The 14218-nt window shown below is 40.1% G+C and overlaps 1 protein-coding gene across 4 annotated transcripts in view; it reads left to right on the top strand.

Moving 5' to 3' along the window:
- Positions 1 to 14218, top strand: part of CSMD1 (CUB and Sushi multiple domains 1) — a 991444-nt gene that overhangs the window by 736532 nt on the left and 240694 nt on the right. For all 4 annotated transcript variants that reach the window (XM_079969603.1, XM_079969602.1, XM_079969604.1 and 1 more), the window contains one exon: positions 12321 to 12503. In XM_079969603.1, coding sequence (XP_079825729.1) covers positions 12321 to 12503 — 183 coding nt within the window. The remainder of the gene's footprint in view (positions 1 to 12320; positions 12504 to 14218) is intronic.

Below are 14218 nucleotides of genomic sequence, written 5' to 3'. Positions count from 1 at the left end.
TAGGAAATGGTGTAATATGATATGACCATCTTACTGAGTCCAAGAATCTGCTTGCTAAAAAGGAATGAAGAAATTGTTTATATGGAGCTATAGCTACCAGGTGTATGGTCTGATAAGACTGCACCTCAACCTTAAGGTAAGCAGAATTTGCCCTTTCAGGAAAAGCAAAGGGATAATCTACATTTCTTTAGAAACAGAAACTCCCATGGGGCATAGTGCTGTAGCTTTGCAAAGTTTGCTAACAAAGCTCCATACTACAAGCACCGTGCTTTAGCAGCAGCTTTCTTGTGTAGTTTAGCTACCTTTGAGCTAATCTTAGTTTTTTGTGATTTTTTTTCCACAACAAAATGGTTATCTTTGAAGTGCTCCACATCTGCTGATTGGCTGGCTGGCTTTATGTGGTGACATATTGTAGCAGTTCAGCCCAACTCTGGTGTTGGGGGGCTTCTAAGGTGGGCCTTAACAAGGGGTTTGTTAAATATTCCTAATTAATACACTGCTCACATTAAAAGTGGCTTTGGTTCTTCTACCTTAGTTTTTAGCCAAGTACATAAGAACGTGTCAGACAAAACAGGTACAGGATTTATTAGTAAGTAATGAGAGCAATATTTCAATGCCGTTGTGTGTGAGCCTGAAAGGGAAAATGTTTGTGTTGCTCATTAGTGGTGTTTACTTATCTAATTTGGAAAGCAAACCCCTCCAACAGATTAAGAACATTCAAAATATTTCTTACGGTACAGAGCACTAAGGTAGGAATGGAGAAAGCCTGGGAACAGATGAGACAAGACAGGCCTTTTTCTAGGCAGAGTAGGGATAGAAGGATCTGTCCATATCAACTCTCTGAGTTTCTTATTTTTCCAGTCTTAAATTTAGTTATTTACATATTTTCAGTAATGTGCAGTTCTGGTGAATTGTGGAAAATTAAAAGGATGGCTAGATGAGCACTGCTTTGAGTGCTGCCCCTACAGCCAGGCAAGCCCATCAGGGCCCGCTGATAGAGGAGGGGGCCCACCATGATGTCCAGGTCCCTCTCAGAGCTGAAAGGCTCTGTTCACTACTATTGCATGGATCTTCAAAACATGATGTCTGCATCGACGATGGCAGGAATTTTGTATTCAGGGAGGGATTATTGAAGGATCCACCTTGGGCTTCCCTGCTTACTCAGACTGAGTCCCTCACATCCCTGTTTATGTGACATGTTATTTGTAAGTTTTTATTCATTGTAGGGACGTGGGTGGCGCTGTGGGTTAAACCACAGAGCCTAAGACTTGCCGATCAGAAGGTCGGCGGTTCGAATCCCCGCGACGGGGTGAGCTCCCATTGCTAGGTCCCTGCTCCTGCCAACCTAGCAGTTCAAAAGCACGTACCACTCCAGCAGGAAGGTAAACGGCATTTCTGTGCGCTGCTCTGGTTCGCCAGAAGCGGCTTAGTCATGTTGGCCACACGACCCGGAAGCTGTACGCCGGCTCCCTTGGCCAATAAAGCGAGATGAGCGTTGCTACCCCAGAGTCAGTAATGACTGGACCTAATGGTCAGGGGTCCCTTTACCTTTACCTATTGTTCATTGTAATATAAGAACTATTACAGTAGATTCAAAAGCTTACCATTGTTAGGTCATAAGCTGCATGAACATGGGAAGGTCAGTGTGGCGTATTGGTTAGAGTGTTGGACTAGGGCCTGGGAGACAAGGATTTGAATCCCCACCTGACTGTGATGTTCACTGGGTGACGTCGGACCAGTCAGACACTCTCAGCCTAACCTTCCTCACAAGCTTGTTATGGGGATTAAATTAGTGGTGGAGGGGACCATACAAACCACCTTGTGCTCCATGGAGAAAAAGGGTGGGATATAATGGGATATCAATGCCTCAAGAACCGCCTCTCCCCATGTGAACGAACTTGGACCCTGCAACCATAACCTGAGGCCTTTCTTTGTGTGCTTCCTACATGAGAACGGGCCTTTTCTGCAATGGCTGCCCTTTTGTGGAATGTTCTCCCCAAGAAGGCTTGCCTGGCGTCTCCGTAACACATCTATAGGCAACCAAGCAAACATATTTCCATGCAACCAGGCCTTTGGCTGATTAAATGATTCATGGCATTTTAAATGTCACTGTGGGAAGGGATTGATTGATTGATTATTTTATGCATTTTGTGTTTTTTATATTGTAAACTACCCTGTGATCTTTAGATGAAGGGCAGCGTATAATTTTTTTTAAAAAAAACACATAGAAATAAATAAATTGAATAAATAAATAAGTTTCAAAGTATCTAAGCACTGCATCCAACAAAGTCATTCAGGGAGCCAAACGAACGATGCCTGCTCTACACACACACACTCTGGAACCAATTTTGATAGTTGTGAGGGCAAGCTGTGCATTGGCTTCATTGGAGTCAGCTCAAAATAAAAAATAAATAAAAGCAATGCATCCGTATACTTCTTTTTCTTTTTCTTTTCACTTGCAAAGAATGACAAAAAAAAATACCCAACACCCTTGCTTCAGGTGCAATGTAAATGCAATGTTGTCCTACAGAGGGAATGAACAAATAATATGCAGTAGAATTCTGTCAATAATTCTGTCACTTCTGTCAATAAAAATCCTTTTGAGCTGTCAAATTCTGAATCCATTGCACCTGTTGATAAAATGTATTCCTACAAATCATGTTTTGTATAATTTGCCATAGCTATTTAAGTAGCAGCAGGGGGTAAATTAAAGTAGATTTCCTTCGTGCTGGGCTGCCGTGTAGCAAAAAAGCAAGCCTATTTTTAGATACATAGTTAAAGAATGCTTCCAAGTAAGATGGCTCGTATTTGCAACATTTGCAGGCAAACTCATGTTTGACAGTGAAATGAGTTTTATTATATTTAGCTTTGTCAATTTCCCAGATTTTAATAAGAACAATCAGAATGCAATTTCATCTAATCTTTCCCAAAATTATGCAAACATTTCTGAATTCTGTTGCTTGAAGTCTTTCAAAAAAAAACCAAACCCTCAGCCCAGCAGTATCTGATTAACTGTACTGTGATAAAACCATACACTGCTAAATTTGCAGTGAAGGAAGAGTTGGAAAGATGCTTTTAAGACTTATTTAGGAGTTGCTAACGAGAAATATTATATTTTATTTTTAACCTAGTATGTAATTTAAGAAATAATACTACAAATCTAAGATTGTGGTGCCTATTTCAGCCAAGTACTCTTATTTTAGCATTCACTAAACATTTTGTGGATGATTTATAAAAGTGCTATGATAATTAAACCATTAAGCTATTTTTTTAAAAAAAATATATATAGCCATTTTAGAATTATTTGTTTAGTTTTAGCTTGTAGCTGAATTTCATTATGTCTTTCTCTACCAGGGTTCGCTCTCTGCCCTGGAAATAATTTTGACTGTGTAATAGCTAATGTATAGGCTATGCCTGGACAAATGTTTTTCAATGCAACATAATGTAATAGCAGCATGGTAGTGTTTAGCTGGACTTAAGAAAAGACAGTGACAAAGGGGACAAGGTGTAATAATGTGCACTACTTCAAATAATACTATTCTTGATTCTGTGATCATAAAAATATGCATTCAGTGCTATGCAGGAAGGTACTGTGCAATGTATTATGCTAAGCATTTTGCATAAGATGCAGTCTGATTAAAAAAAAAATCAACCAGTTTTGTTTGTTTCTTACAGCAATGTAATATACTTTGGTTGCTAGCATTGGAAATAATAATTCAGTTAAGAGTACAGTGGTGCCTCGCAAGACGAAATTAATTCGTTCCGCAAGTTTTTTCTTCTTGCGAGTTTTTCGTCTTGCGAGGCACGGTTTCCCATAGGAATGCATTGAAAATCAATCAATGCGTTCCTATGGAAACCGCCTTCAGACCAGGTCCGGGGACAGTCTGTCCCCCGACCTCTTCTGAAGGCTGGGGGGGGGGACAAGGGCTTTTCTTCCCACCGCCAGCCTTCAGAAGGCTGTTCTGAAGGCTGGCGGTGGAAAGAAAAGCCCTTCTCCCCACCTCCCGCCCCGCAAGCTCCGGGGACAGGAGGGCTTTGCTGCCGACCGCCAGCATTTTAAGATCGCCCCGGGACAGCGGAGAAGTCTCCGCTGTCCCGGGGGCTTTTAAAATGCTGGCGGGCGGCAGCGAAGCCTTCGCTGCCGACCCCCAGCATTATAAAAGTCTCCGCTGTCCCGGGGGCTTTTAAAATGCTGGCGGGCGGCAGCGAAGCCTTCGCTGCCGACCCCCAGCATTTTAAAAGCCCCCGGGACAGCGGAGGTCTTCTGAAGGCAGGCGGTGGGCGAAAGTTTTTGCTCCCCCCCCCCGCCTGCCTTCAAAAGCCATCCGGGATAGCGGAGAAACGCGCTTTCCCGCTATCCCGGACCGCTTTTAAAATGCTGGCGGTGGGGAGCAAAGCCTTTCGGCCCCCGATGGCCTTCCTGGACCTCTTCTGAAGGCCGGAGGGGGGGCGAAAGGGTTTTCTCCCCCCCGCCAGCATTTAAAAGAGGTCCCCGGAGATTTCCCTATGGGCTTTCTTCTTGCGAAGCAAGCCCATAGGGAAATTCGTCTTGTGGAACGACTCAAAAACGGAAAACTCTTTCGTCTTGCGAGTTTTTCGTTTTGCGAGGCGTTCGTCTTGCGATGCACCACTGTAAATACAAATTCATATTTTTAATTTGTTGCTAGGTCAGCTTGCTACCTTTAAAAAAAATGGGACGTATTTATATTTCTTTCAACCTTTTTGGGAATTGTCTTTTTCCTTATCAGTATTGCCCTGACTGTGAGTGAGTTTTGAGGGTGCAGCAGAACCAGCCAAAGGTGGTCATAGGGATGGCTGTCATTAAACAGGCCACCAATAGCTAGGATCAGATTCGATCAAATTGACTTGGATGGATCTAAGCACACAACTTGCTCCAACATGGTCTGGTGCCCAGCTGAGCCCTTAAAACCAGTCTCCCTAACCCAGCACCTACCCTTTTGGACTAGATGGACATGCTTCAAGGGAAGTCCTAGTGCCTGAATTCCACATAGTTGTGACTAGCCAGGTGTTGCCTTCAGAAGATGGAGAGGAAATCAAAACATGTTTGGGGTGAAGGTAATGGCTCCATGGAAGGTCCTAGCCCAGGACTGTTGCCCAGGGTGTTTCCAATTTGGAGGTTGTTAAACCCCCATAGTGTGTCTCTACCCCTGGACTCTGAATCACTGTTTGAAGCCTGGGCTATGATAAGTTTCACATAGTATAAGTGAAACCCAATTAACCTGATCCAGAAGTTCTGAATTTTTCACACAAGTTCTAGTATTCATATAGCTGTCCCAAAACTGTAAGGTGCTTGATGGGGTTTCCCACCTCAGCTCTCAAATTGCACATGTGTTTTAAGTTCCTCGAAGATCTTTGGCTTGCAGCTTTGATGACCTGTTTTTTTGCTACTGTCTAAAAAAGAATAATGAAAGAATATTAATAATTGTACACATCACTTCAGCCAGGTTACTTGACACCAAAGCAATTTATTTTTGTCCTGCTGGACACCAGGTTTAATATTAATGAAAATGCAATTAAAGGATTACCATGGCTCTGTGTAAAGATGTAAGTGGGGTGTCAGTCCAATAGCTCACCACAAAAAGAAGGAAACATTTCAAATTATTTTTGTTACGTTGGCACCTACTTACTTTCTCCTACACACACACACACACACACACACACACACACACACACACAGTGCCTTTCCCCCTAACATTGGTTGAAAATAATTCTAGCAAAATCTTTTGATCTAGATGCTAAGTTTCCACATTTTTTCTGTTTGTTTATGTATATCATTCAATTAGCTTGAACAATATTACATTAAATTTCTACAATAACTTTTCTGTATTATAATGGTCCTTTTTTATTAGGAAGAGTAAGAAAAAAATTGTTTGCGCTTCAGTCTGAAGCTTTTTGATGTACGACACCTACATTCTGATGATAAAAATCAAATACGATGCTTCAAATAAGTGATGTGTTCACCTTCCATATTGCCTCCCTGTTTTCATTTTCTAAATCGTGTTATTTTTAGTTGCCCGCCTCTCAAGGAGAGAAGCACCAAATGATTTGACTAAATGAAATGGGTGACTAGCAAGTACATCACTGCCTGGGTATTTTCTTTCAGAATACTTATTTAAGGAAACAAACATATGGCTGCTTAGACAGTGGTAAATTAACATAATTTCTGGAAAATGTATTTATGAAGGAAAGCAGGCTTCTAAAGAAAACAGTTTTTAGTAGTCAATATTTTATGAGTTAGAATACGGAAATAAGAAGCAACGGATTTGCCACGAAAATTCTTCCACCTGTTTCATAGTGTATTCCGAAGACCAGTCCTTTTTTTCACTGCTCTTTCATTCAATTAGTGAACTGATTAGACAAAGTAGGAATGTATTATCGACAGTAGGAAAACTTCACACAAAGTACAGTAAGGAAAAGCAATAGCTTATTAACCAACAGGCACATATAAACATTTTATCTATGTTCTTGTCTGGTCGTACCAAAGGGACTTGTTTAAAAAGCTTGTAAGTCCAGTTGCCTTTACTAATATATCCAGTGTACCTAGTTTTGCATGTTTTAGCTAGCACGTAGAAGCATGCCTACTCTTTTCCTGAAGTTAAACACTGTTTCTATTGCCTTAAATATCCCTCATTTTTAAGGTTGTTAGGCAAGTGTAATGATGTTTCCTAGAAAGATTGATTTCCTAAAATATCCACTTCTGACATTTTGCGAACCAGGAGCTCATGGAACGTTATAGAGTAAAGATTTCTACATGTGAAGGGTAATGAACTGCAATAAACAGGATGTTTGTGAAATTAGGGCCTGCTGTGTGGGAAAATGATTGAGAAGACTGTGTCATCCTAATGTACTAAATGATGCATGTGAGTTTGAGAGAGCAGAGATTAGGGACTTCACACTCCAAGACACTGAAACTTGTAGTAGAGGCATTCAGTTTTAGGAAAATGTGGAATTTTAAATCTCTGTATTATACTTTCCTGAATAGATACAAATAAGTTTAGTTTTTTAGTCAATAGCATTTACAGATGTATTGAACAGAAACATCACATTTGCTTCAAAACAGTGTTTAGTTTTTTTAGAATGAAGGCAAATTCTGAATAGATGCAAAAAAGAGTTGCAGTTGAATTCTGGGAAGACTTAATTCATTTATTTATCTTAACTCGGTGATTTTAAGATCTGAATCTGAAAAGGGCTGAGAGGATCTAGAAAGTGATGGCTACACATCTACCATCTGCTAAAGGAATTGTGCTACCAGCTCTCACAATTTTATCTCTTGATCTGTTTGTTCTTTAGAGAGTGATATCCTTAAGAGCAGGCAGAGTGCTTTCTCTTGATCTGGAGAGCAATTAGAGGGATCTTTTATCTCAGATCTCATTGAAGCATTGAGATTAGAGATAAGGACTTCAGATCTTTCTTGATGTCCTTTAGAAAGCATCTCTGGGTTCAAGAGACCTTCCAATACCTGCCTCCCACTTTCAGTTTTCAGTTAAAGTGCACATTTGTCAGTTTCATTGTTGCCTCCTCACACTGTGTATAGTCTGGCAGAAATGTCCATCTGAAAAGCTTGAGAGCTTCCCAGAAGCATTTAAGCCACTGTATTTATCCAGCAACATGACCAGCGTAATCTGAGCAAGCCATGCCCCTTGCATGAGAAGGGGTGGAAGCAACAGCAGTGAGTGTCAGTCTGTGCTGGTGGAGGAGGCCATGTGTTTTTTAAGCCCTGGCACGTCACTAACAATATCATTTGCAAAGTTGATTGGGAAAGTTCTAGGATCTAGAACCCTCTAAGGCATGGGCTGAGCCTTAAATAATCCTTAATCAGTTGACAATCAGAAAGGAAGGAGTTCTTAAGTTACAAAACATGTTCATGCACATTACGAAGTAATAATAATAATTTATACCAGCCACTCTGGGCGGCTCCCAACAGAATATTAAAAACATGATAAGACAACAAACATTTAAATCTTCCCTATACTAGGCTGTCTTCAGATGTCTGCTAAAAGTAAGCTAGTTCTTTATTTCCTTGACATCTGATGTGAGGGCATTCCACAGGGTGGGCGCCACCACCAAGAAGACCCTCTGCCTGGTTCCCTGTAACCTCACTTCTTGCAGGGAGGGAACTGCCAGAAGGGCCTTGGCACTGGACCTCAGTGTTTGGGCTGAATGATGGGGGTGGAGACGCTCCTTCAGGTACACTGGGCCGAGGCCGTTTGTTATGGTTCTTGCTGCTATGACTTTTTGGTTCCAAATTTTATTAAATCTGTATTTGTTTTTAATAATGTGATTGTGACTCTTTAGCTTTAGTTTTCCACTGCTGTCGTGCCATATAATAGATGGGCTTGAGCTAGACAAAATTATATGTCCTATGGAAAGACTTGAATTGATACTCAGCATCAACAGGTAATAGCCGTCGTGACTGGTGAATAGCAGTTGCTGTGAACCTCAGGTGGGCAGAATGTTGTTGCGCTCATGTCATGCTTTCTGGCTTCTCAGGAATCTGGATGGCTACTGTGAGACCAGGAAGCTGGACTTGATGGGCTAGTGGCATGATCCAGCAGCTAGGCTCTTCTTATGTTCTTAGGTTCATGGCCAATTTTAAGAATGGTCCTACTGTCCTTGTTTAAGGCACAATTTCTAACAGACCGTGCTCTGTTCATGGATAATTGTGTTCCCAGACCCAGTTTGGGGCACAGAGGTTTACAATGGCACTGTCAGGTACCCATAATAATCACCCAACCACCTTATCCTCTTGTTATAGTCGGGATCCGGGTGGTGCTGTGGTCTAAACCACTGAGCCTCTTGGGCTTGCTGATCAGAAGGTCAGCGGTTTGAATCCCCATGATGGGGTGAGCTTCCATTGCTCTGTCTCAGCTCCTGCCAATCTAGCCATTCGAAAGCATGCCAGTGCAAGTAGATAAATAGGTACTGCTGCAGCAGGGAAGGTAAACAGTGTTTCCATGCGCTCTGGCTTCCATCATGGTGTTCCGTGGCACCAGAAGCAGTTTAGTCTTGCTGGCCATATGACCCAGAAAGCTGTCTGTGGACAAACGCTGGCTCCCTCGGCACGAAAGCGAGATGAGCACCACAACCCCATAGTCACCTTTTACTGGACTAACCGTCCAGGCATCCTTTACCTTTACCTTGTTATAGTTGCCTAGTAGGAAAATCATACATTCTCCCAGATAAATGCAATCTCATTCTTTATGCCTGATTAGCATCTTGAAGGTAGTTGTCACAATGAGAAGTGCTCTCCAATGCCTGGTTTATTAGATTTCTTGTGTTCCTTTACAGAGCTAAAAATGAAATTGTGAACTCCAGTGGTGCTTATAAATAATTTGGACAGAGCTAAAACTGAGCATGAAAAATGGTACTCTCATATTCTCTAAGTGATAGGAGGGAGATGAGTAGCTGTAACATTTCACTTCAGTAGACACATACCATGCATTTGTGGAATTGCAGTACTTTACATTGTTCAGAGAAACATAAAAGGAAAGCTAAAATAACAGATAGATTCTTCCTATAACACTTAAGCTGTCAAGTATCTTATTAACTACTTACTTTTGGTTTTTGACAAACACCTCTGTGTCGATCACCTTCCGGGAGGGTGGTCCTGTTAATTCAGATTCAGCAAGAACAACAGCCATTCTGTTGCAGAACGGCAGTCTTGGTGCCAGTGGCAAGTTGCCATTCTCCAACAGAGGAATTTGGGTAAATAATAACTAATGACAAGAGTTATCAGTTTATATTAAAAAAAAATTCCACTACAGTACAGATGTGAATTTATTAGTAACGCTAAGATGATTGTGTTGGAACCAATTGCTGCTGTTATTAATGGTCACTATACTTATTTTACATATATTTAAACTCTTAATTGAATCGTTACAAGCTACTTCTTGCATTTCATTGCCATTTAACTCCACCTTTTGCAGGCTTTTTCTCTCTTCATGCCAACAAGCTTCTGATGAATTGGATTCTAGTCCAGGAAAACTTGTTCTATGATAAATTTGTTAGCCTTTAAAGTACCATAAAACTCTTTGTTGTTTCTGTGTTGATCATATACTTTAATAGGCTTTCTCTTCACTGTTTATGTGTTGAACTGCAATTAGTATTGATGCTGTGTAATTGGAATAACCACAGATTCACCCTCTCCATCAATTGTTGTTCAGTTGCTTTTTACACATTTTTTTTCCTGGTGCCCCTAATACAACTAGAGCAATTCATATATGGAAGGAAGCTTCTTGGTAGCATCTAAAACACAGCTGCTTAGCAGTGGCTACATTTCTTAATCCTGTGATAGCTTGAGGTTAGGGGTTTGCACAATGAATTCACAAGATAAATGAATAGTTCTGCATATGCATAAAGTACTGACTCTTGTGCAAATAACCAGAGTAGAAGCAGTTCAATGCAGGCTGTAGATTGGGAGATTTGACTAACACCTGTCATTCCTGCCCCTCATTTACTTTAGAGATCTGAAAAATTGGGTGCCCTGTGACACTGTAGCCATTTCACGTTACAAAGATGAGCTAGTCCCATTCCCACATTTTCTGTATGATCACAGGTCTTGCTTATTTCATTCATGATCCTGAAGACATAGTCTTATGCAGCTTCTATGCCCTCTTTCACACCTCCATCCAAACACATATCCATGGCCAGGTCTTCAGTTGCCGTTCTGCTCCCTGCCTCCCAATTGTGCATGATCAGATGGGTGATTATTTCTTCAGCCATTTTGTCATACTCATAATTGTAGTGGTTTAAATGGAAACTGTGGATTATTGGTCCAAAATGTATTAAATTTTTATTCTATTGTAACAGCATGTTATAGGTGTACTATTTCTGTCTCCCATATGTTTTTACACCTTAGAAAAGCATGAAAACCTTTAACCTAGAATTCCCTATTCTTCGAATCTAATGCCCAATATGCATAGAATTTCTTGTATTTTTTGTTATTTGTATCATACGTACATTTCTTCAAAACTGCCACAGTTCTTCCCTTGAAGGAAGAAAGCTATGGCGCAGAAAGACTTTGATTAAATTCAGAAGTGTATGATCATCTCATCCCAGTTTGCGGGGGAGTTTAATCTTGTCATTCTATTTACACTGAGAAGATAATAAGTCCCCAAAGATGGTAAATATTGCTGGTTTACAAACAAGATAAAAAGGTCTTTTTGCCTGAACCGCCAAACAGAGTACATGAAAGCAGGAAACAATTGAATAGGATTTATGTTAATATTATTGCCAAACCAGAGGAAGCTGATGTTAAATCCGAGCTGAAGAACTTCATAGTGCATTCTCAAACTTCAGAAAGTTCCTGCAGTTCTAATCACTTAGATCAAAAGAAGTTTGAGATTGAATGAGTACAAAAAATAATCCTATAGGGGATGAAGTTTGTATTGCCAGTATAAGTAGGTTAGCAAAACAACAGAAACGGTTATCATTATTGCTATTATTTCAAACAGTGTTTTATGCTAGATGTAGTATTCATATAAAGTCTACATTAGACAAGCTCAGGAGTAACTTAATTTGTTCCATCGTCAAACTGCTCTTACCCTTCAGAAGTTTCTCCTGTCCAACAAGCTCATCAGATCTAGTCCTCCCTCTTGACTCTCATAGCATTAGAAGAGTGCTGTATTCTGGGAAAGGGTTGTGGTTCAGTTGTGGAGCTTCTGATTTGAATGTGTTAGGCCAAGGTTCAATGCCTGGCATCTCTGGATAGGGGTGAGAAAGACCTCTGCTTGAATCCTGGAGAGCTGTGCTAGTCAGTGTAGCCAAAACTGAGCTAAGTTGACCAAGGGTCTTACTCAGTATAAGCCATGATATTCCCCACCAGTCTTTTCTTCTCTGGGCATAACATACCCAGTTCTTCAACTTTTCCTCACAGAACTTGTTTTCCACATCCCTGACCCATCTTCATTGCTCTCTTCTGAACCTATTCCCAGTGCCTTCACCTTTCTTAAAACATGGTACCAAGAACCAGACACAGTATTTTATTTCATTTTTTTCCACAAACCCATTTCATTTCATTTTCATTTTACTTTTACTTTTAATTTGTGTAGTGCCTCTCTAAATTTCTATGCACAAGGCAGTTTAGAGCAACAAAATACACAACAATGAACGTAACCTTATAATCTGATCTGATACAGAACATCATAATAAAACATAACTTTAAAATGGAATGACTTACATAAAATAAAGTAATATTCAACAATGTAATGGTTAAGTAATCACTAGTGAAACAGGTGTCTCTGTGTGCATGCAGAGTGCTAATTTTAATTCTGCCAGTTGTTTTACCTCCATTTCTATAGAAATAGAGAAAGGCGGCTGTGGTGATCCTGGGATTCCGTCCTACGGGAAGAGGACCGGCAATAGTTTTCTACACGGAGACACACTTACTTTTGAATGTCAAGCGGCCTTTGAACTTGTGGGAGAGAGAATGATAACGTGCCAACAGAATAACCAGTGGTCCGGCAATAAACCCAGTTGTGTTTGTAAGTTACAATTCATTTTCTTTCTTGACCTTCCATTACCTTTAGAAACAGCATGATGGGTCAGTGTGTCTGGCTGTTAACCAAAAGGTTGGTGGTTCAAGCCCACCCAGGGATGCTGTGGGCAGGGTTCCTGCAAAGGGGGGTTGGATAAGATGACCCTCAGGACTCCTTTCAACTTTACAGTTCTCTGATTCTATCACTTAGTTCTATTTTACTATACCTGACCTCTTTCATATATATTCTAGTGCTTTCAATATAATATTTTCTTAATTAAAACATGCCTAAAGGAATTGACCATGCCCTATAGAACATGTATTTAGAGTGGACAATATTGCAAAATAGTCATAATGAACTTATTGAAGTTGCATAGAGTATTAATTAATTTAGGAATACTGTAGTTGTTTTATAACCAGCTGCAAAAGGTGAGAACTATATGCTATGATGCATTTTTATAACAAATCTTTATTCCTGTTACCTCTGGATTACAGTGCATTCAGTATGTTTCATGAGTTGTCTTCTATTCTTAGCAGTATAATAAGGTGCAATCCTAAATCAGACTTCCTTTTCTTGTTACTGAGAATTTGGCAGTCAGACAATGTTAGAGTATAAATTTATCAAAAGAGTACTAGAAGACAATGGATTTTCATTTCATGCTATTTTGAGAAGTGAATAGAATAGCTGATTTATACTTTATAAGCAAACAAACAAACAAAGTTTTGCTACCTTTGAGTTTTCTCCTTTGCTATTCTCTTTAAAAGATACAGAGTGCTTTGCTGACCAGCATCCTTCTATCATGTTTGCTCACAGTTTATTAACAGGGAGCAAATGCCCTCAGCAGTACATTAATTAAAATGGGTGATGTTAAATGTTAGTTGTACTCAGAGTAGTCCCACTGAAATAAATCAACTTAAATAACTTGTCCATTAATTTGAAAGTGTCTATTCTGAGTAAGATTTTGTTGATTTCACCTTAAAAAATTCGTTGAAGATTTTATTAAATATATCACATAACCAAGGAATCTATAAACAGTCATGCAAGGCAAACATTACTAAGTAGAACACTGCTATTTTCCTTAGTAATGTCTACCTTACAAATCTGTTTGGTACAAGGATCTTAGCCAATATATCACTACGTTAACTTGTGTGGAACTAGGAGTGGTCAGCAGTCGCCTGACCTTCCATCTGCTGCATATCTGCTGCTTACCAGGAGGAAAAGGATTGAGATGGTGGTGAGGCCAGCACAGTGCATATGCACCTGCGGACATATCTGATTTACTTCGTCAGTCTGTTTGCACTGTGCTGACCTCACTGCTGCCTCACCCTCCCTTTCTACCTCCTGGTGAGCAGCAGCAAGATGTCAGTTTTCTCAGCAGTAGCTGCCACCACATTTTCTTCTTCCTTGCTTCTTCTAAGAGTGAAATACAAATGGAACACAGGGAATTTTTCAAGCACCTTGTAGTGACCATATCCATTCCTTACTGCTAGCCCTTGAATTAATCTCTGTTAGAAAGAAGTCCTTGAAAAAAGCTTACCACTGAAGATAAATAAGTTCTATCACTGTGTTTGTCATGTGGAAGGTATTTAACAAACAAAATGACACACACACACACATATACACACACACACACACACACACACACATATATATATACACATGCATACACACACACACACACACTATATATAGTGTGTGTGTGTGTATATATATATATATAT

This window comes from Podarcis cretensis, assembly GCF_951804945.1.
Source record: "Podarcis cretensis genome assembly, chromosome: 3".
Taxonomy (NCBI): domain Eukaryota; kingdom Metazoa; phylum Chordata; class Lepidosauria; order Squamata; family Lacertidae; genus Podarcis; species Podarcis cretensis.
Note: the sequence above shows the minus strand (reverse complement) of the source record. Positions and strands in the feature narration are given on the sequence as shown.